Consider the following 17,223-nt stretch of genomic DNA (forward strand, 5'->3'; position numbering starts at 1 on the left):
CAGATAATCCATTTGAGTGTGCATATGCTGAATATATGAAGAAGGCTTCTTAAGTGTTACTATCGATTCAATGTCCGGGACAGCTTAAGAAGTTAAGCTTCCAATCGAATATACCAGAGGCCAAGGTGGGTCAATGCTGTCAAATGCTTAGGATCGACACCTAGATGTTGGAGTCAGCAGCAACTTTGCCCCATTAGATTCTCATCAAACTCGAGTTTGATTGACAATTTATGATATGAATATGCTTAAAGGAAATGCATCAGATGAATAAAGAGCATGTGACAACAAGCTCTAGGCGTTCTTGGCGAGAACTGGTTGGCGTGGGTGTCAAGCTAAGGTTCAGCTCCGGCAGAGCCTCAGCCTCCACTTCAACTCTACTTCAACATCTACAACACGTCAACTTCTACTTCAATGATTCATCATGATGGATCCAATTCTACAACTTCGTGTACTCCGTAACGGGACCGATCGTGGCTGAAAGCAGCATACGATCGTCTCGATCAAGAAAAACCAACTCCGCGTGTATTGTTCCAGCTCGGGTATCATTGCATAACTTATTTCTCTACAACTTCTCCCTTCTCTCTTCTTCATTTTAAAGACCGTTGGACGCACAAGAGAATACACCAGCCACGGTACCAGCCTCGTACTGGTCGATAATGCCCTGTACACTGGCATATGTACCAACAGTAAGGAACATGATACCAATCGCAATCAAGATGAGGTTAACAATGTTTCCAGTAAGATCAGCGATCTTGCCATGTCGTCGACCAATCTCCTTATCGGCTTTGCGCATTCGGAAATAGGCAACTCCCCAGAAAATGAAGCCAAACCAACTATCGAAGAGAGACGACATAACGGAAAGCACTGGAAGGTAATGGTCAGTAACGATCGATGCAATAATTCTGCTTCGGGCACTTACGAGAGTTAAAGAAAGGGATGACCATGGCGATGATGAAAGCAAAGATCCAGGTCACAAGAAGAATTCCACTCCAAGATCCCCAACCAACAAGAGTGTGACTATTCAAGTGCTTGGAGTTTCGGAAGAGTCGGAAAAAGACGAAGCGAGCCGATACTGAGGCATAGAGGGTGCCAAGGAAGATGATGGTAGGAATCATGAACGAGAAGGCCGCCTTCTTGTACACATTCTCGAGCGAACCAAAAGCCGGCGCGGTGACATACTGGTTGCCGGTATAAGCATATACGATGGCTCCAACGAGACTGAAGACGATGATCTCAGCAATCGTACACGCCCACAGAGCCTTGGGGAAGTCCCGGGGATCTCGCATCTCTGCAATGAAGCTGGGCAGGGTAATCTGGCCGATAAAGGTGTAGCTGATGTTGAGAAAAGCGGACATTCCGTTGACAAAGGTCGTGCCCTTAACAGGGATAGCTGTAACAATAGGCTCGCCCAGCTTCGCAGGATCGTATCCAAATGGGTGATCCTGAATACCGGCAAAGATGGCAGCAAGCAGAACGGAAATGAATGTGAAGAAAGCCGATGCTGTTCCGAGCTTGGCCATCATGTCGAACGTCCTGGGCAGGGAGCAAATCCAGCTGATGACAGCAACAATGACCGAAAACATAACGGTCCGGCAGCTACCAACATCATCGGCTTCGGTCATGGTGTTGAGGTACTTGGCACCAACCAAAACGTGAAGACCTTGAATGAAGGTGTTGTTGAGAATGAAGCACACAGCAGTTGCCCACCAAGCCCACTTCTTGTCCCAAAATAGCATCTGTCCAATATCGCAAACATCGCGCATCTCTGGGTGGCGGAGGCAGAATTCCCAGAGAACGAGACTGGTGTAAAGAACGATGAGAGCAACAATAATCGTCAGGATAATACCAGGCACCAATCCGAGAACACTGTACGACCAAGGGAAACTCATAATGGCAAGACAAATGTACTCGCTGAAAAGCAGACCAGCAGTCTTCTGCCATGAACAAGTGCGGTACTGGATTTGTTCTCCCTGCTCGGCAGCCAGCTGTTTATTGAGAATGGCAGAACTTGAATCCTCGGAGTCTGAAAGATCACGCCTCACAAATTCGGGCAATTGAGCGATTCGAGGTCCGGCAGTGACACCCTCGCCACCAAACAGAGACGCCCATCGTGACGAAGGAGTTTGGAGTTGAGATTGGCGACGTTCTGGGTCAGGGCTTCCGCCTCCAGAACCGAGAGATGTCTTTTCGGCCATTATGACAGCGTAAGAGGAGAGTGTGAGCTTGTCAGGACTGTAGGTGTGTTGTGTTGAATTGAAACACCACGATGCTGACCAGGTTCAAGGTGTTACGGTATCGCAACAAGAACAAAAGAAGAAAGGTGGGCCAGGCACAAATCACAAACTCGGCGAGTGCTAGGTGTGAGCGAAAGAAAATGCTAGGAAACGAGCTGCATTTAAAGAGGGCGAGAAGATCTCAACTCCCAGGCATAATCCCATACCAAGGTTGCGATCCTACGATCCCTACCAACTTGGCTGTTGGTCACACAAACAAGGTTCAGAGCCTGCTTCCATACTCGGAGTAGAAGCTCACTACTAAACTAGAAATGGGGTCTTTTAGTCGTCAGTCTCTTCATCGAGCCTCTCGGACGTCGCCCATATCGATCCTCTTTGGCCCTCTCATCTATCAAAGCTCACGCTAGGATAGCAATTAACGACAAACTGCAACACAGCACACCACTCACGATGGATCATATGTTCCACGCACCGGAGTGTCGCCAAATGCCTACCAACATTAGATATGAGCAGACAAATGAAGTGAAGCCATAGGCCGCAAATCTATCCGGAGCGGCGAACGGTGCCCCACCCGGTCCACGCCATGTGCCGAACATCCGTATCAGACCTCTAACAACCCCGACGACCCAGACTGAAGCTGCACGTCAGCCAGTAAAGGCCCATTTGGGTCGCATCATCTTCCAAACTGCAAATCCACCGGAATCTCCGTCAGGTCGATCCCAGATGTATTCCCTGCTGCCTGGCAGGGGCTCAAAACAAGGTGATTTCAACATTCCTGACTGGATCACTGTCTTCCAATACGTGGGGTCTTTAGCTGTGGTGCATGCGTAACGTAGCTTTTACGTACATGAGCCATGGAGGCGAGTCCGACTTTGCAAGCCTGTTACTGCAAGTTGGTACTGATAGATCGCACGCAATTCGGCCGGATACTGAGCAATAATCAACTATTGATGAGGCGTTGACCAGGTGGATGATCGGATGTGATTGTGGTCAGCTGTGATAACATTGATCTGAGCTCAAGAGAGAAGGGTGCTTGAACCAGACCAAAAAGAAGCAATTGAGGTTCTGATCTTCGCTGCAGGCTTATGCAGGCCCAACGTCACATCGATGTCGATTCATCAGAGGGTGATGCTTGTGAACCCTTTCCTTGATGAAAAGTCCCTAAATGTTTCGTTCGTGCTATCTTTCGATAGCCGTTGAGCCTTATTATCCATCACCGTTGCTCACGGGGAGATGATCAAGAATGGCTGAGTCTCCAGGAATGATGCAATCGCTAGTGTCAAAGGAAACCAAAAATGGCAACGGGCTTGAAGTTTGCCTTAACCAACGAACCATGTCCCGAGGGTCCGGAGCGTTTACCCCCTCTCGATGGAAATAAGAGTGGTGCCATTCCCGTCTTGGTCCTTTACTTTAGACCCTGCTGTTGCATCATCGAATCCCTAAAAGGCGTCATTTAGGCTAGGAGAAATGAATTGCGGCTCGTCGGGCTTTGCTTCGGGTCGTGAAATTGATGCCATATCGTATCGTCTTGTCATTCTCTCACGTAAAGCGTTCCACCATTTGCCTATTGCTCTGTTTTTGCTTCATTTTGCCAGCCTCGGGGAGTTCGGGGATTCTTCTCAACAACGTGAGAGCGCAATGTCCTGTGCGCATGTGGGGCTTTTAAGCTTATTTCGCGAAACAATTTGTGAGCGTCTGTGGTGTTTTCTGAGATGATTGATATCCACAGCCAGCGAGGTTATCGCCAAGCTAGTGCCAAGGGCTGGGCGATCTCTGGGCGATCGACTCGCCAGCCAATAATGAAGCATCGCATTCAACGTCAATCAATCATTGTCAATATCAGATATAGAGAGAAGCATTCAAGAGTTGATATTCCACACCAAGTCAATCACAGTATGTTTTTTCACGCGTCGCAATCACATGCATGTCATTTCGCCCATATCACTCTGCACACTTATGCAGCGTAGTACCAACGTACATCAGCTACTCCAGCTCAGGTAGCAATTCCATTTCAAGACAGCTATTTCTAACACTGCCAGTAGTTTCGATTCAATGGTTTTATTTCAGTCTATCTCAAAGTCTTGCAAAAAGGAAAATATCAAGATATACATTGAGCTCATATATAAAAATAAAATATGCCAAATTGGCAAAAGAGTTCGGAGGCTGGTGTTAAGCCTCCTACATCTCTTTGTCGTCGAGCCATTTCCTCCAGCGGGAGCAGTTTGCCCTGACCAGTTGCTCTGGCGCCTTCTGCTCCCCCACCACCTAGGATTTGTTTATTCGCCGTTTTCATGTCGTTTTTTTTGTCGTCGGGTTTCGAACTCGGGGTGTCGTCGGATTTTCGAACTCCTTATCCACCAGGCGAGAGCAGTTTGTCCTGACCGGTTACCCCGGCGCCTCCTGCTCTCCCTTGGAAGAGAGGTGATTTAGAACAGACTATATCCCCTCCTCATCTCATGCACTTCCTGGTGCGAGTTTGGGTGGTGGTGCTGTGAGCTCTGGTGAGGCCAGCGGGGTTGCCGGCGTGCTACTGGGCAGCTGGTGTTTTGCCAGCTGGTGGGCAGCCTTCAGCGGCGTCGTGGGCCATTGGTGACGTGAAGCTCTTGATACCCCGTCCAGCACAGCGCCGTAATGATTCCAAGGTGTTTTGAAGTCACCGCGATGCATCCCCACACCCAAATCATTTCTCACAAGATGTTGAGGCTATCGCCACCACCCAATATGATCACGACCATAGTGAGCACCGCATCCATAGAGGGACAACACAATACACAACAGCAAACATGGGAATAGAATAATTCTCAAGCTGTTGAGAAATAGGAATGTAAAATAAATGCACTTGCATCATGTTAACCAAGTCTTCTAGCATCACAGTACTTGTACAGCTGTATGCCCCAACAACATCGTCAAATCTTTTGATTTGATACAACAGACGCCACGATTTCGCGTTGGCCAAGGTTGCTCTCCCTCACATGAGATCCACTTTGCAGTTTCCTCCTCGTTAGATGGGCAACACTTGGTACAATTGTTCTGGATATTATATCGGTATCGCGTCGGGTTGTCGATCAGGAGGGGGCAAGTCAACGTTTGTTTTCAGATCATTTCGCGCGAGTAGGAGTGCGATAGAAGGAAGGCCATGTTGCATCACTCGAGCAACATTTTTATTTTCATTTTCAAATCATGGGCAAGCAGGGCAATTAATGGATGGATACAAGTGTCTAGTGTTAGATTGGGAGGAGGATAACAAGACACGAGTATCAACGCACTAGCGCAAGAATACAAAATAGCCATGGTCATCAAAATGCCGAGGGATCAAAAAGAAGATTGTTTGGGTCGGCGATAGGAGGAAAAGGGTGGTTTTCGCCGGGTGCATGGTTGTGATGATGAAGGAGTAGAAATGAGGAGGCTCTAACGCGACGTGGAGACAAACTCTTACCTGAAGTGGATGCGTAGGGCTTTGGCCGTGTTTTGCAGATCACGAGGTGGGGTCGGTTATAGGCATATACGGATAAGTACAAGACGCGACTTGCGCCCAACATGGAAGGCAAGCAAGCTAAGCTGAACGAGTCTTATCTTGAGGTTGTGAAAAATTAACTTGTTCTTCAGTTGAGTTTGGTTTCATGACCTTGGTTTGGTTGAATCAAGATTTTGCATGCACGGTGATGCATCATACTTAGACCTTGCAGGTTTTGGTGATAGCACTTAGACCGGAAGATTTGTCAGTGCTGAGGTTGCCCTCTGATGCTGTCATTGTCCCAGATCTTGCCCTGCTTATGTAGGTACTGATCTGCTCTCTTGATTGCGAGATGTGCTGCGAACCTATCATGTTGATGTGACGCTATGCACCAGCCAACCCAGGTCATCCTAGCAGCATCTGTTTGGTCGATCAGTCAAAAAACACAACGCATAAACCTGCCTTTCTTGAAACATGAAACTTGATCTGTTAAATTAACACATCAAATAAGAGAAATATCAAGATGAATGACACGTGCCAATCATCAAACGAAACGGTCCCTCCCACCAAACTTTACTTGATTTTAGCGGCCGGGTGACCACCTTAGACCTGAGTTGCCTCTGCCACGTGAAGATAGCAGACGATAAGCAAAATTTGGCCGCTACCTCGATTAGCCACATTGCATTGCTGTGTGCGCAAGTCACACTCAAACATCAAGCAACAGCCGAGCCCAGATTTGACAGACGGGAGCTCCAAATCACTACGTACCTTTACCCTACCGTGAATTTCAGACCGACCAACCGCCAACTTTGGGGAACTGACCGTTTATCTTGATCTTGAACTCTTCAACCTCAAACTGCTTCATCTTGTCCCGCTCGAGCTCTGCCGCTTGTCACCGACCTTCGATATATTGCACGCACTTTGACGAAATCGAGACGAGCGAGCCTTATCGATGGGTAAATTCTCCCCTTGAAACTACCTACTCCGCACACCGGGCGACATCTTAGCTGTCACGATATTCTTCGCTATCGCCTGACGTATCGCACTTGGATGCCCACCTGCTGAACGCAACCAACGACCTCGATACCCTCCCCTCGGCGCGGCCTACGCCTGCCATCTCTTCGCTCCGATGTGGTGGTTATTCAGGGCGCTATTCAGCTCTATCTTCCTGCTTAGCATCGTCCTCTCCATCCCCGTCGCTTTCGATGTCGGCGGTCGCGATAGTGGGCTGGCTTACAGTCTAGCCCTGTTCCTATTCTACTTTACATATTCTAGCCTCGAGCTTTTGACGCCAGAAAAGTCACGCTCGCGGTATTTCCTTTCTGGATTTCTACGGTTGTCGCAGTGGATCATCATCCCCGCCCTCCTCATCTGGGCGCTGGGACAGTTCGCTGTCGATGCCGGCAACACAAATTGGGTGGAGCGAACAGTGGGTGGTCTGTTCAACTCTAAGAACACGAGCTGGAGGGAATGGATGTTTGGCAAGGATGGCTTGGTTGAGACGATCACGCTGGGTGGATGGGATAATGTGCTACGGTATTCGGGGCCCGTGTTCCAGCTTTTGGAGGGCTTCTGTACCTTGTTGGTTATCCAAGCAGCGGGACAGCTCACAAGATGGCTCGTCAACCGTGGAAGAAGTGATACTTGGTTGGTAAGTTTTATGTCTAATCTTGAAATCTGGCACATGCTAACCCTGGCGCAGATCGTTCTTCTGGTTCTCTCCAGCTCCATCATGGCTAGCGCTGTGTACTTCCTCTGGAGGGTAGCACAATTCCCTCAAATCGGCAACCTTGATGCTACCCTTATTGGCATCGCAATGACAACTGCCGTGTTCCTGTGCGCTTTTGGTATCGGCAGTGGTCGCGGCAATCCTATTGAGTCGTCGCTTCTTTTTGCCTATATTGTGCTCTGCATCTACCAGATCTTCACCGATTATCTGCCATCAGAAAATGCAGACCATACACAAGATCACGATGGCTCAGAGTCTGATATTCCACCTTTGCCCCCTGTCATTATGGCATCTTACTCGACTTTCCTCCACATGCTGGGCTCATTGCCATCCGCTGTTCACTCGTCATTGGCGCTACTATATGCCGCCTTCCAGACTATCACGCCATCAGTCATCATCTCGCTAACATACCGCTCTTTGGTATTCTACTGCGCTACACGTATCATCCCCTCAATCCGCGAGTCGGGTGCGCGAGCCATGATGCAAGAACCAGATTGGGAGGACTCTGAGACTGCAGGTAAATTCTTGGGATTCCTCAGCTGGTTCTCGCCGTCAATTTTAATAGCAGTCTACACCAGTCTGCTCCTACAACATTTCTCCACCAGCGACGGTCCAGATGGCTGGACTCTCCGAGGTGGTGATGTTGAGGGCAGCAACTGGCAGTGGGCCAATATCGGCCTGACTATGGTTTTGTATGGTGTCGAGCTCTATCTGGGTTCCGACGAGCATGACCACTGGAAGGTTGACTAAACGTCACAGACTCTAGAACTACAGATGTCTGCTCAGCAGACTATTACACACGACTTCGATGTACTTCTCAGGGAGTACTGAACCGTAGAACGGACTTAAAAGATGGATGATATGGATTTGCTTTTTTTCGAATCAGCACACATTATTTTTTCGCAGGCAGCATAAGGAACTGGACTGGGCTGGACTGGGATAGGGCAGTGGACAACGGGACAGGCACGATACCGCACATGGCGTTGAGGAAGGGCTTGGCAGGTTTTTGTTTCTTTGTTTTCTGCTTTACAGCAGCATGGCGATGGATGATGATGTTGGTTTTATTTAACCCCTTTTTTATATAAGTTAGTTTGCGTGAGGCAATAGCAGCACGACGCGAATTAATAATTCTTTTGAAATCTTGAGGGTTGCAGCATTTAAACGTGAATAGATGTTGTCAATCTTGTAGTCAATCCATCAAGATTGCTAAATCGGGTCTTGAGTTTGTAGATTTTAAGCCAAGGGTTTCGTATAATTGTTCAACTTCAACCTCAAATAAGAGGTCTTTGCAACTTTACCACGCACAATCTTCCCTCAACCGCACAATGTACCTTTTGAGGCAAAAAATATCAATGAGATATATTCTGAATACGAATAACCATTTACATCTTAGTGCTTTTAACCCTTGTCTATGATATGATGCTTCTCCGAAATCATGGGGCCGACACCGGCTCGCTACCCTAGACCCACCGGCGATCCTGGGGAAGATCGGATACAATGAATGTCTATGGACTCAACTCCAAATCAACAACTTCAGCCTCTACTCATTCTGCTCATACGAAGCATTTTTCTTTCGCCATGTCTATCAAATACGTCACACAAGGCCTTCCGGCCGCCCCAGAAATTTCCATCAAGACCGTTCATATGTCAGGTTTGCGTGTCGATGTCTATGGTCTTGATGAACTTCCTCCCAATGTCCCCGTTTCATGCCTATGGCTTCTGCACCCTCGTACCAGATCTCGAGACACCATGAATGATATTGCGAGACGCACCATAGGAGCATGGGGCGCGCATGCTGGTAGCAACTCCAAGCGTGGCCTCATCGCCTTGGCATTTGATATGCCCAACCACGGAACTAGAATAGTTAGCATATCAGCGAACCATCCTTGGAGTAAGGGAAATCCGACACATGCGCTTGACATGTTTGCCATGGTAAAGGGAGGCGTATCAGATATGAGTGGTCTTATGGACCTTGTTTCGGGGTATCTTGGTCTTGAAATTGATGGCCATGTGTGCCTTGGCTGGAGTCTAGGTGGACATGGTGCCTGGCAGGCCTTCTTTGGGGAGAAGAGGATTGATGCGGCTGTAGTGATTATTGGGTGTCCTGATTTCGCAGGTGAGTTATTATGGCTAAATGTGAAGAACGTGAGCTGATCAAGATAGGACTTATGTCTGGTCGCGCTGCTGGATCGAAACTCGACTGCGGCGCTGATTTTATCGGAAGCAAATACTTCCCCAAGGATCTTATCGAGATTTGTAGCAAACACGACCCCAAGGCTATTTGCTTCGGTACTGCGCCCATCCCATCTTCACTTTCCTCTGCCGAGCAGACTCGCCTGAGGGCTATCCTGGATGAGCGCGTTAAAGGCAAGAAGCTACTCCTCTGCTCGGGCGGCGACGATGAGTTGGTTCCATACGCAAACACTAAGGAATTTTCGACGTTATTGAAGGAAGCCGTGGGTGAAAAGGGCTGGTATCGCGATGGTGGCTTGGAGGTGGACGATAGAGTATATGAGGGTATTGGACATAAGTTCAGTCCCAAGATGGTGGAGGATGCTGTGCAGTTCTTGGTTAATGCCGTGGAAAAGGGGCCGAGAGGCAAGGCACATGTTAGGGAGGGGGAGAAGAGTGTTCTGTAGATTTGTGGTATAGATATAGACACCATAGAGATCACCAGGGCCTAGCTTGCTCCTCGTCCATGACTTCGCTCCCGTTTTCCATCTTGAGGACTAGACCACCGCGATCGCCATCTTCACTTGAAAACACACCTTGCCAAACCCCCCAAGGGTTCCTCTTCACTCTTTTCCCAGCAAGACTCTCCCCTCGTCCATGGGGATCATCCCCCCACTCCCCCATCGCCAACGCAGCGCCCTTCATCGCCTCTTCTTTATCTTGATCTTTCGAAGATGCTGCCATCCCGGGAGGATCTATACCAATGAATGTGACTCGGTCGAGAGGGAAGCCAATAGCTGCGCAGTGCCCATCGACAAGTCTCTCTTTCTTAAAACCATGACTTACGATGGTGATGTGAGCTGGCCATCTTTTGTAGTGGGAATAGAAGAGTGTTAGGGAGAAGAGGACGTTGTGGTACGAATCAAGCGCGCGCTCTTCTAATAGCACTGCATCGTTGATGTCTTCATCCTGTAACAGTCCCCAATAGTTGTTCTTGGCTGCGATGCTTTTGTAGCCAGCTGCTTCGGAAATTCTTGACTCTTTGCGCGTCGGTCCTCTATCATGGTTAGTACGTGCACAAAATGTTAGCCAGGCTACATACCCAGAAAACACCAAAACAGAACCAGGACAATTCTGAGCGAGGGCATCTACGCCAGCTTTAATATGCTGAACAAAAGTCGGGGTTTCGCCACGCTGAAAGTCTGCGATTAGCCATTCGCTTTCATCTTGGCCGAGGGTTGGGCCACCGAGCCAAACTCCGTGGCAGCAGACGATGATAAGATGCGACGGTGGCATGGCGGTGAGATGGAAGATGAGGGAATTCAAGACAGGTTGGGTGTAGAGTGAGGGTCTGATCATGTGATACCCAGTTCGAAAGCAAATCAAGCAAACAAAGAATTGAGAGTGTCTTGAGATACAATAAATCAAGTGGGTTTATGCTGTTCACATTATGGCACTGGTGCTTCGTGATAGATTGAGATAGACTTTGCCCCTCTACCCTGGTATTGTACATATAGATCCTACCAAATCTCCCCATTCCATTTCCCCTTCCAATGCATAAATCGCTTTGTGATAGTACATTCGCGTTATAGATATTCAAACAGCCCAAGTCATCATAAGTTTCCTTCCGTTTTCCTGTTAGCAGCCACCTTTGCTTCAAAAGGATCGCTGCTGTCCCTCGTCTTGGCCTGGTTTATCTCCAGTGCCCTTTGCTTCTCAGCCGCAGCGAGTTGATCTTTAAAGCTCTCCTTGGTGTCCTTCCATGACACACTAGATTTGCCTTTGCGCTTCTTTGACTCCCCTGCCGGTTGGAAGGGGGACTTAGTTGGGGGCTTGGGGGTCGCTGGATACCCAAACACTTGTCGATGACTCTTGTACTTCATGTGCGGTAGTGCACGTCGTCCCCTAATATTGAACATGGCATCTTCATATTCTGCCGTGTGCTTCGCAGCCTGTGCCTCCAAGTCTTCAAGACGGGAGGCAATATTTTCCACGGCCGTTTCAGGCTTATCTGTTTCCTTCTTTGGGCTTTCCATATCCCTCTTAATGGCGGCGATAGACTTCCGATATCCCTCTGCCTGTTTCTTATGAAACGCAGCCTTCCTTTGCAGCTCTCTTGTCTTGACGGGCACTTTTAGTGGTTGGATAGGGCCGCCGTCGCGTACTTGGGCAAAGACCTTACTTCGTTTCGGTGATAGGTGGTGATGTCGTCTCGCCTGTTTGAACTCCCGTGCCTCCTCGTCTGTCAGATTTCTCTCTCGAGCAATCTTGGAATATCGGTAGAGTTGAGCTCTGCCAGGTCTCCTCGTACCTAGTTCTCTTGTTCGATGAATGCCTTTGAGGCTGAATAATTGTCGAATCAGGTAAAGACTTCCTGTAACCACTAAAGGACCACCGTCACTCTTCTTGCAAGCCCATGGAAGAGCACTCGCAATGTCAGGCGTTCCAGAGTATACATTACCAGGATCGATTTGCTTCGTCTTGGCGTATTCGGCACCGAATGAGGCGGGCAAAGGCTGAGGATCATTGGGACCTTGAGTAAATTCAACCATAGCAAAGTTGTCCTGAGGCTCGACAAGGTTTTCCATCATCTTGAAGAAAGGTTTGTGCTTGCTTTGGGACATACCCATAACCCAAGTCACTGGCTGGTCATCTTTTCGTAGGCGTCTGTTGACATGTCTGCTCAATTCTGTGATTCCCAACATGTTGTGAGCACCGTCAACCAGAATTTCCCGTGGTTGAATACCAGAAAGTGGCGCGTTGACTTGAACTGTTTCCAATCGACCAGGTAAGAAAGGATCGGTTTCTAAGAGCTTATCCAAATTGATCTCCTGCAATGGGAAGAGATGACGAAAGGCCATGGCTGCACACAAAAGATTCTGGACTTGGTAGCTCTCAAGCATCCATCTTGAGTTGTCGAGAGTTAACAGTAAAGGTTCACCCTTCCATGTGAGGATGATGTCTGTTCCTACTTCTCGAGCATGTTTTCGTAGTACATGGATGACAGAAGGCTTGTTAGTGTGGTCAACAATACAAGGAACGTTCTTTCGCATAATGCCAGCTTTGACTTTGGCAATGTGATCGATGGAATTTCCGAGGTACTCTTGGTGGTCGAGGCCGATCTTGGAGATGATAGTAACAGACTTTTGCTTCATGGCATTGGTTGCATCGGTAGCACCGCCCATGCCAACTTCGACGATACCATAGGGAACATGCATTTTGTTGAATACTCGGAATGCTGTTGCTGTTTCGAACTCGAATGGTGTTAGATTCAGAGGCTCCTGTCCGTGCTTGTATTTCCAACCAGCAGCAATACGATTGTACTTTTCTTCAACATGCTTCATTTCCATGTCGTACATTCGCGGATTCACATAAAGGCCATTTATTGTGACTCCATTGTGCCTCTCTGGAAAGGCGGGGGATGTGAAGCTTCCATAACCGAGACCAGCGAGCTTGAACATACCAGCAAGAAAGGTGCATATTGAGCCTTTACCATTGGTGCCAGCAACATGAATACCCTTCCACTCTTGCTTGTCTGGTACGACACGGCTGATACGATCCAGGCCTAGTCGAATATCTCTGTAACCTGGTGTCCTTTTGCTAGCCAAGACCCGATTAATGCGGTTGAGGGCGAACTGGATTTCCTGAGTGGAAGACATGGTGAAGATTTAGGTGAGACGGCATCTCATCGGAGCCCGGCGCTGGGGAGGAGAAGTGCCGTATGAGGCTCCTGAGATGCTGATTGACTCAGACCCAGGGCGAATTGGCGTATTTGGCGATGATTATGAGTTGAGTTTCGTTATAGTCGTCACGACATGAGTGAGACTACTATGTCCATTATTTTTCACATTGGGGCAATTCATGTCGACATGGGGTGGGGTGTTGAAAGCCACACTCACCCGCTCTCCGAACGCCGATGAAGTGGTCTGATGTGGCTCTGTGGCTGTGCAGTCTTTGATCTGCTCGGCGGATGGTCAGATGTGGTCTGTTAGTGTTGATTGGCTGAAGCTAGTCGTCCACTAACAGTCCTTATCGCGACACGTTAGAAAGCACTATCAGACGCGCACGCGAACTGAACGCCCTGGGCTCTAAGCCTCAAGAGCTCTAGGCCCTCTGATTGGTCATCTAATTTTGTCGCAGTCTCCCTGCCCTGGGAGCTGCATCTTGGAACCCCCCGCACCCCTTTGCTCTTTTGCCCACTCCGTTCTTTCATCCTCTCCACTGGTTAATTACCCGCTTCACGCTTCACGCATTTGTCGTCTGGCTTTTATTAACCTTGCTACTCTAGGCAGCATCGTCATCACTGTTCATCGACTTTTCATCAATGATATCAATTTCTGGTCTTTGCAATCATTACGACTTAATTCTTTGATTCCTTATTTCGCTGTTTTCGCTCGTTTTCGTCATTCACTTTCCACTAAATCAGCCATGGGCCTCCCGTAAGCGCATCCTTGTTTTTTTCTACCCGTCCGTTACCTTCGTTGCCATCGCGCCAACGTAGTGATGCCCCGGTCGATCGATCTTGTCGTTGTCGCCATCGCTTCACTATATCAACGCAAAGGCATGCTGCAAATGTCGCGAATGCGCACATCCGTTGCTTGATAATGCGCGCTTCGTGCTTTGCATATTCGTCGCAGTAGTGACGGCCTCGTTCTCTCAACATCGTGCACTTGTTAACCTTGTCTTGCAGATTGTTTGTTGCCCCCGTTGAGTCAGATCTCCCTTCCAAAGCTGCAGAGAAGAGCAGTGCGACGTCGCCACCCCGCTCCGCCATTCGCCGCAATATACGCACGGAACGAATTGAACGCCGCGCCGCGCATCGCCGTATTTTCTCAATTCGCGACCGCTTAAATGATGGCTCGCTACAACAGTCCGGCACTTTGACCGGCCGAGATGGTCGCTCTGTACCATGGGCTGAAGCTGGATTCCCACCTGATTTAGAGACTACGAGAGGTCCTGATGGGCTGCGCCGAGCGAGACCGTTTCGCGATGTTCTTAGAGAGATGGCTAGATCGGATGATCGCAGAAGGGACATGCTTGAAGAGCGCATAAACTCGCTGTTTAGGGATGGCAGCAACACACAAGACCGAAACAATACTAATTCACATCCATCATACGACGATTTGGATCTGGGTTGGCATGAGGGTCCTCGACCTCGCCCTGCAGTGGTAAGTTCTATCATCTATGATGTTTTATCCCAATTGTCCAATCTATATGCTTTTTACTAACAACTAACTCAGATGATACCAGTGTCGGGGCTTCCTGGACGAGCTCCTGAAGAGAATGGAGCTCAACGGCAGAGACTTCCTTCTGTTGTAACACACCCCGTGATTCGCACAGATGACTCTGAAGAAATGAGCCAGCGCCGAGCTCACCGCTCGGCAATGCGCGAAGCTCTCCGTGCGTCAAACAGGCATACGCGATTCGCACCTATGCAACGTGTCGACGGACTTGGCGACCGTGATAGGAGCCTCAGTCCAGAGGTGTGGGATACTCTTCTATCCACACTTACCCCTGACCCTCAACCACCTAGCGCAGGTTCTTCTTTTGCATCAAATGTTGCATCTCAGAGCGCCGGTGCTACATCAGGCACCTCTTTCACCACGCCCGACCAAGACCCTGACGCATTGGCTGACCAGGCCTGTGAGTCAGGTTGCGAAGGCTCCGAAACTGAAGGCCCTGATGAGACTCTGAGCGTCCTGGATCGAATTAGAAGACGCCGGGCAGAGATGCGACGTGTTCACGTAAGAATACCTGAAGCTGGCCAAGACGCCCCAGTTGATGGAGGCGCCAGTCGGGATAACGGGGCAGTTGGTTTTGATTCCAGACAACGAAGATCCCCGGATGGACTAGTGCCCAGTGATCATCACCACAGGCTCAGGACTTGGCGCCGAGAGCGCTCCCTCCGATCACGTTCCGCCTGGGTGGGACACTTGTCCGTGGGCAACTCAGACGATGAGCAAGGACCGGAACGAAACAGACAGAACCGAGAGAGCTCAGCAACATCAGGAAGCAACACAAACTTCGAAGATGACTGGATAGGAATGCAGCGCATCGTGCGTAGCCTAGCACGACGTGAAGATATCCCCGATGAATGGTGGGCTGAGGCTGGCCTCAGTCGAACCCTACCAGGGGACGGGACAGAATAAAGAGGGCACATGGTACCAGTTTGCATTCGATTTGAAGCGGGATATAAAATACCGGGATTACTTGCTACAGATTTGGTCAGATGGCGTTAAAACGGAAAACCGAGCAGTGTCGGCAATGGATTGTATCATAATTGTACGGTTGTTAACATCTTGGCTCGACAATGAGCAGGGAGAAGATCTAATGAAAGTTGACGTTGAAAGAACTCATTCTTCTGGACCGTTGCTTGTACTACCACATACTGATATGATGGATAACTGCCGGGATTGCTGGTCCATAAAGCGGCCACGATTAGACGCACATCATCGTGAGATCCTGGTAGATCTATCTTGATGTGGCTTGAAGGACCTTGTCTTCGGGACGGCTACGTGCTGCTAACTTGCGATATGTACAGCTACGGTGAAGAAATACGAGAACATAGGGTATCAAGTTGATATGATTTTCATTTGTCGTCCAATACTTGCTGCTCAGTTAGTGAAAGCACACTCCATTTGCCGGCATAAGCCTCCCCTGAGACTGTATAAGGGGTTGTTGAGCACGGCTGTCAACATGACATATCAAACTCAAAGATGACCCTGCGGCCGAACTATTGATCAAGGGTAAAATCGAATGTTATAACTCATAAATTGAGATATATAGTATTGGTGAATGTCTCAACTGCAGTGTCTGTAGAGGGCGTGAAGTATCGTCATGGCAGCGTCACGTAATGCCGAGCCAAGCGGAGGCGCTTTGAACAAGAAATGAGATTGCAATCTCAGTTTAGTTTATGGTTCAGCTTACAAGGAAAACAAGAAAAGAGAGTCTCCGTGCACGATATTGATCGACGCCGAGATACGATATCTTTCCCTCCTCGGCATTGACGCCTTGTAACTTAACTCTATCAAGCAAGTCAAATCAAGTTGAGTTACCTGCTGGGATGATATGAGACGCATTAGTGGCTTCGAGGGTTGGATCGGCGTTGTCCTCGAGAGCAAGGTATTTCGATTGGGCTGTTGGTCGTTGCTGACAGGGAAAGACATAACTTGACTAGTATTTGAGGCGTCGGGGAGCTGGCTGAAAGAGAATAACCCGGATGGCTATAGAGTTTGTGTGACGGATGAGTTTCCAAGTTGATCGTTGACGGTGAGGCTTGTTTTGAAGTGTGGTAAGCATATTCGGCCGTTGTTGGAATTTGGAGGATGTAGTTCTGCTTTGTTTTTATGAATTCGGGTACTTCTGTCTAATAATAAGCGGAGATGAGATATGTCGTTGACTTGGAAGAGAATACCAGTATTGGGTGTGCCTGTGTCTGAATGCATCCACTACCTTGGCTTACATGGCATGGCATGGCATAGCATGGCATGAACATGAACTGTTTCAAAAGGTGGAGCGTTCCTTGTAAGTGAAAGAATTCCAAAACATACTAAGAACTTTCTCTCTTGAAACTGGTGCTGAGAATCGATGTTGACATCATCATCGAGTCCTAACAATGAATTGTTTTTATAAGT

General features: G+C 48.6%; 6 protein-coding genes across 10 annotated transcripts; 3 read left to right on the top strand and 3 right to left on the bottom strand.

Moving 5' to 3' along the window:
- Positions 1-245: 245 nt before the first annotated feature.
- On the bottom strand, positions 246-4,138 carry FOIG_09271 (uncharacterized protein). Its single transcript, XM_031209493.1, has 2 exons — positions 920-4,138; positions 246-864 (listed from the first exon to the last, which is right to left on the bottom strand). The coding sequence occupies exons 1-2, from the start codon at positions 2,193-2,195 to the stop codon at positions 593-595; spliced, it is 1,548 nt and encodes a 515-aa protein (XP_031060580.1). The 5' UTR covers positions 2,196-4,138; the 3' UTR covers positions 246-592.
- Positions 4,139-6,334: 2,196 nt separating this feature from the next.
- FOIG_09272 (uncharacterized protein) lies at positions 6,335-8,702 on the top strand. The gene is made up of 2 exons (XM_031209494.1): positions 6,335-7,339; positions 7,391-8,702. Exons 1-2 carry the CDS (start codon positions 6,818-6,820, stop codon positions 8,165-8,167), a joined length of 1,299 nt encoding a protein of 432 aa, XP_031060581.1. The 5' UTR covers positions 6,335-6,817; the 3' UTR covers positions 8,168-8,702.
- A 227-nt stretch (positions 8,703-8,929) lies between these two features.
- Positions 8,930-10,644, top strand: FOIG_09273 (uncharacterized protein). 2 transcript variants are annotated; one of them, XM_031209495.1, is made up of 2 exons: positions 8,930-9,533; positions 9,581-10,644. In XM_031209495.1, exons 1-2 carry the CDS (start codon positions 8,996-8,998, stop codon positions 10,054-10,056), a joined length of 1,014 nt encoding a protein of 337 aa, XP_031060582.1. In that variant the 5' UTR covers positions 8,930-8,995; the 3' UTR covers positions 10,057-10,644. The 2 variants fall into 2 exon arrangements, with proteins under 2 accessions (XP_031060582.1, XP_031060583.1); XM_031209496.1 differs by having other exon boundaries at positions 8,930-9,529; positions 9,577-10,644.
- On the bottom strand, positions 9,583-10,892 carry FOIG_09274 (uncharacterized protein). Its single transcript, XM_031209497.1, has 2 exons — positions 10,692-10,892; positions 9,583-10,646 (listed from the first exon to the last, which is right to left on the bottom strand). Exons 1-2 carry the CDS (start codon positions 10,883-10,885, stop codon positions 10,088-10,090), a joined length of 753 nt encoding a protein of 250 aa, XP_031060584.1. The 5' UTR covers positions 10,886-10,892; the 3' UTR covers positions 9,583-10,087.
- A 125-nt stretch (positions 10,893-11,017) lies between these two features.
- Positions 11,018-13,451, bottom strand: FOIG_09275 (uncharacterized protein). The gene has a single exon (XM_031209498.1). It carries the CDS (start codon positions 13,246-13,248, stop codon positions 11,203-11,205), a length of 2,046 nt encoding a protein of 681 aa, XP_031060585.1. The 5' UTR covers positions 13,249-13,451; the 3' UTR covers positions 11,018-11,202.
- A 335-nt stretch (positions 13,452-13,786) lies between these two features.
- On the top strand, positions 13,787-16,170 carry FOIG_09276 (uncharacterized protein). 4 transcript variants are annotated; one of them, XM_031209500.1, is made up of 3 exons: positions 13,787-14,028; positions 14,280-14,757; positions 14,830-16,170. In XM_031209500.1, exons 1-3 carry the CDS (start codon positions 14,018-14,020, stop codon positions 15,736-15,738), a joined length of 1,398 nt encoding a protein of 465 aa, XP_031060587.1. In that variant the 5' UTR covers positions 13,787-14,017; the 3' UTR covers positions 15,739-16,170. The 4 variants fall into 4 exon arrangements, with proteins under 4 accessions (XP_031060587.1, XP_031060589.1, XP_031060588.1 ...); XM_031209499.1 differs by having other exon boundaries at positions 13,803-14,225; XM_031209502.1 differs by having other exon boundaries at positions 13,798-14,028; positions 14,280-16,170.
- The last annotated feature ends 1,053 nt before the right edge of the window (positions 16,171-17,223 follow it).

Source organism: Fusarium odoratissimum (genome assembly GCF_000260195.1).
Source record: "Fusarium odoratissimum NRRL 54006 unplaced genomic scaffold supercont1.15, whole genome shotgun sequence".
Taxonomy (NCBI): Eukaryota; Fungi; Ascomycota; class Sordariomycetes; order Hypocreales; family Nectriaceae; genus Fusarium; species Fusarium odoratissimum.